Genomic DNA, 5108 nt, shown 5'->3' with positions numbered 1-5108 from the left:
TTGTTTGTCTGATGTGCCAGATGATGAAGGAGCCAGAAGACAGCTACAAGTGAAAGCCTTTGTATGATCTCAAAATGTCAGGACAGTGCGGATACTGAAACACAAAATAAAAGATATTATTTTAATATTTATGTAGTTCACATTCTTCCATGTAAGAGTCCAGGGGCATTTGATGTGTCTCACTGAACAGGTGTCTGTGTTTCTTGCCACTCCCTTCCCATCCCTATGTATTCAAGTCAAAGATAGTTCACCTTTTCTGGGTTTGGTCTTGTGTTTTCTCCAACCTTAAACTCAAACCTAAACATGGCTGTCATTTAGGCTTTATAATCAACTAGAGGCACGGTGCACAAATTTGTGCATGGGTAGGGTCCCAAGAAGGGTGGGGGCCCCAGGACACGATCGGCCCTCCAGGCAGGCAGTGGGATGCCCTTGCCGGCCTGGGATCTGGATCCGTCCTGCCGACGTTCGTGCCGGTTGTCGGGACCCACCTGGCAGCCACTTTTATAGCCTTTCTTCCCTGCAAAGCATCTAGGGAGGGGAAGCGGCCACGGTGCCTGAAGTGGACTTCCAGGGGGCTGGTGGCACTGTCAGGATTGTGCTGATGATGCTGGTCCATTTGTGCCTGGCCCGTTCTCCAGAGATTGGACCTGCAAAACTATTGAGGGAGTGGCTGCTGCCAGGCTGGTGTTCCCGCTGTGGGAGCATACTGACCACCAGGGGGCAGCTTCTGCGTTGAGTGTCTGCCCCCTGGTGGTCAGTGTGCATCATAGTGACTGGTCGTTCTGGTCATTCTGGTCATTCCAGCTGTTTGGTCTTTCGGTCGCTTAGGCTTTTATATATATAGATTAGGATTCTCAAAAAACATTTTTGAGATCCTACATGCCTGGCATAATAATGAATTGAAAACAACAATGGGTAATAAGTTCTTGCTGTTTATCACATACTCCATAGATGTTTCTTGTGCATTTTATCACTTAAACTCAACAATGCTATGAGGTAGGCTTTAAAGATTAGAGATTAAAAATTCTGAGGCTTAGAGATATTTGTAACTTGCTCTAGGTCACACATCTAGTGTAAAGTGCTGGGATTTAAACCTGAATACAAAATTGCACAAATTACAAGATGACAAGTAACTGGCCTGAAGGAAGCAATGATATAATAGTAAATGATGAAGATTTAATAGAGCTCTGATAAAGTGGTGCTTAAGGAGCCTTAGTAAGAAGATAAAGCTAGAGAGACTCCATTCTTGATAAGATCAGCTATATAATATTTACACTATAACTCATGTCCTTTCTTAAAATCATCTTCTGTTGGATACTTTTAGAAAAATGTGTTCATGCCTTTAAAAATTATTTATATGATATATCATATTATATTAAATGTTACATTATATTAAAACAATCCCAATGTAGCTCCACCTACTCCTATATATAATTTGCATTTACAGCCATTAATGGTCAACCTTTTAGCTGGCCAGGCAGAAGCTGCAGTGACTCCATGTTATGCTTATGACTGTGGGACTCTGATTCTTATTCTTAGCAAGGGTGAGTCTTCTTTTGTATATAAAGATGAGTGGCTTTGATCATTTAGATTCACTGTAACCAGCATATGTAATTTCATTTCAGCAGAACAATGTTTCAGCAGGAAATGCAAAACAACTGTTCCTAGCTTCTCACAATATGGTCTTAAATGTTCTACATGCAAAGACTGAACTAGTAATGGAAAACCAAGGCACTCCAATGTTTTTCTCGTACTTTCACCTCTTTTCTCTGTTAATCAAACCCCCACCATAAAAGGAAACTTAAAAATTACCTCTTTCCAGAACGAAGCAGGTCAAATGCTTCATTTATTTTTTCAAAAGGTAAAACATGGGTTATTAATGGATCCAATGAAAACTTCTTAGCCATAAAGTCAGTCACAAGTTTGGGGACGGAATCTTTACTCTTAAAGCCTGAAAAGAACATGACATCATTGTTAGAGGTAGCCAGGGGTAAGAGAACTGGAGAGGAGACTTTCTGAATAGAATTCAAGTGGAAGTTCTACTGCTACTTACTTGTACGCAGACTACTATTACTGAGGTCAGTGAGAGACTGAGTGCTCCAATATCCTCTTGCAGTGGTTAGACTTTTTGTTGTTGTTGTTACTTTAAAAAATCTGATGAGCTAAGCTAGGGTCCTTAGTTATTAGCTCTCTCACAGAGAAATTATTGTATGCATGGTTATTCCCAAAGGCAAGGAGCAAAATGTGCAGCTGTCTAGATTTGGGCAATGAGAGTAACCATGAATTATTGCTATGGACTTCCTGTGTCCTCCTAGGTATATTTCATGCCTTGTGCAGTCACATGTATAAAGAGAAGTGGTGCTGAAAGACCCTAGTTTATGGGGACACCAGATGTCTATCTTGGGAATGTGTGTATTAGTTCTACTTCTAGTTAATTTGAAGCCTATAGATACAAATGACTTAATTTATTTAAACCACGTTGCTTCTTAAAAACTCACCTTGGCACTTGATAAAGGGAAGAAATCCTACATAATAAAAGCCTAATATGCAAGTGTCTGGTTGTCTGGTGACTGGTCAACTGTTCAACCAATCAAAGCGTAATATGCTAATGATATGCTAAAGCCGCTCAATGCTCGCTATGACATGCACTGACCACCAGCGGATAGAGTGACGCTCTGACTGGTATGGTTAGCTTGCTGCTGGGGTCTGCCGATCTGGACTGAGCCAGACTAGCCAGACATGCCCTGGAGCCCTCCCGCGGTCCATCCCGGCTGGCCAACCTCCCGTGTCCCTCCACGGCTGGTGATCATCGGGACTGGGCAAGATGGAGCCAGACATGACCTGGAGCTCTACTGTGGATGGTCTCTCCCCGGCCCTGATCTTGCACTGGTGGGGTCCCTCAGCCTGGCCTGCGCCCTCTTGCAATCTGGGACCCCCCAGGGGATGTTGGGGATGTCAGAGAGCCGGTTTCAGCCCAATCCCGCAGGCCACTCCCCTCGGGAGGGCGCCAGACACAGGGCTCAGGGTGGTGAGCACTGCTGCAGCGGCACAAGCCTCTCCCGATTGGGACTCATTGGGCGCGAGCCCAAGCAGGCTCAGTGGGGCCGGGATGAGCAGGAGTGGCAGGTAGGGGCTGCAGGCAGCCTTGGACTGCGGGTTTCAGCCGATCCTCGCAGGCCACCCAGAGGGACCCCACCCATACACAAATTCGTGCACTGGGCCTCCAGTCAAATGATAAAGATTAATAAAAATTCATCCCTCAAGCCTAAATACATACCACCAAAAACTGCTCCTTTCCAGGTACGCCCACTCAATAGCAGCATGGGGTTCATGGAGAGATTTTGGGAATCAGGAGGTACTCCTACAATGACGCTTACACCATATGCCTCATGACAGCTTGCCAAGGCAGCCTCCTGGAATAAAATTAATATTTGGCATCATTAAAGAGGACTTTCTGATAGTCCTCATTCATGATACATGGTATCACGTAATATTGATTTAGCTAGATTGCAAACATGTGGAGGGAAGAGATTATGTTTATGGCTTCTTCAATCCCATTACACCCAGAATAGTGCTGTGGCTTTAGAAAATGCCCAGAAAACACTTTTTGAATGAGACAATGGCTGAATGAATTTGTGTACACTTAATTCTTCCTTAATAAAGTAATGAAGAGGCAAATGTTATTACAAACATATCTACTTAAAGTCTGATTCCTCAAATACAAGTAGTGCTTTGTCATCACATGACTCTCAGGCAAAAATAATGAGTTGGTTTACTCATATTTATTTGTTTATCAAATAGATATTTAGAACTCAGTACTTTAAAGCAGGTGTTTTGATGGTGAACAAGATATAAGGTCAGTACTTTAAACCACTTTACGTTCCCACTAACAGTGCACAAGGGTTGCCCTCTCTCACACCCCTGCCAACACCATTTCTTGACCCTTTGATAGCAGCCATCCTAACAGGAGTGGTGAGGTATTGTCTCTGTAATTTTGATTTGCACTGCCCTGATGATTAATCATGGTGAGCACTTTGTAACATACCTGCTGGACTGAAATGAACATGTTTTAAATGGGCTCTTACCTCCCAAAAATGTATACAGTGTATTGGTTTTACTTTAAACTATACCTATAATTCTGGAACTCCAAAAGAAAGCCTTCCTCTTCCAGTCAGGGTTTTAAACATGTAGTAGGACACTTTTTCAGGATCTCCCAGCTATATATACTGATTAGTCCTTTGATTTTGGAGTATGACATCTGGAAAACCAGATGACCGTGGGACATGTGGTTATCAGACATTTGGTGTCTTCAAATAAAGTAACAGTCCAATCCCACATGAGGAATTGGAAGGAATTTAGCTGGAGATGGCTTCCTCATGGTAATTGACCATGTTTGTAATTATTTGAAAGTAATGTTATGTATGTTGTAGAGATGATGGAAGCACTGCATCACTGAAAACATTACTTCCTATCAGTAGCATCAGATAATATTTAGTAAGAGCTTTCCACTGGACAAGTGGCACTGTGCTAAGTATTTTATATGCATTGTCTCATGTAATCCATAGATATGTATTTCTTATACTTTTTGGTGAAAAAATCTGTTGACTTTTAAAAGTATTCAGTCTAACACATAGATTTGGCGCTTAATATGTGTGCCAGGCACTGTGCTGTATGCTGTGGTAAATGGGGCCTGTTTTATGTTAATAAAATGATACTTGTCTTAAATTGCTCACTATTTCTTTTGAGGAAATTGTGATTTATGAAAAAAATCGGAAGTCATTAAAATATAAAAATTATTAAACCATTTTGTTTAAAAATGTGAGGAGAAATTGAAAAATAAAATTTTTCAATTTGAGAACAGCATTAGTATTATTTATGTTTAATTTGAATATTATAATTAAAAGTTAACAAAGTAAATTTTAAATGGCCTAATACTCTAAAAGGGAAATATTACTTGAACTAGGATGGCATAACTGATGGAATGAAACATCTACTCTAATAAAAGAGAAACATGGTAATTAGCGTACGACCGCTACCCTTCCCATTGGCTAATCAGCATATCCTTATGCAAATTAACTGTCAGCCAAGATGGCAGCCGGCAGCCATGC

At 41.5% G+C, this 5108-nt stretch overlaps 1 protein-coding gene across 1 annotated transcript in view; it reads right to left on the bottom strand.

Moving 5' to 3' along the window:
* The window catches only part of LOC102254402 (alcohol dehydrogenase E chain), a 16620-nt gene continuing 11512 nt past the window's right edge, over nucleotides 1-5108 (bottom strand). Inside the window, exons 7-9 of the mRNA XM_005867960.2 lie at nucleotides 3278-3413; nucleotides 1813-1951; nucleotides 1-94 (exon numbers count right to left, since the gene is read on the bottom strand). Of these exons, the coding sequence (XP_005868022.1) occupies nucleotides 70-94; nucleotides 1813-1951; nucleotides 3278-3413 (300 nt within the window). The 3' untranslated portion in view covers nucleotides 1-69. The remainder of the gene's footprint in view (nucleotides 95-1812; nucleotides 1952-3277; nucleotides 3414-5108) is intronic.

The sequence above is a fragment of the Myotis brandtii genome, unplaced genomic scaffold (genome assembly GCF_000412655.1).
Source record: "Myotis brandtii unplaced genomic scaffold, ASM41265v1 scaffold2565, whole genome shotgun sequence".
Classification (NCBI taxonomy): Eukaryota; Metazoa; Chordata; class Mammalia; order Chiroptera; family Vespertilionidae; genus Myotis; species Myotis brandtii.
This window is presented reverse-complemented; position numbering and strand designations above follow the sequence as displayed.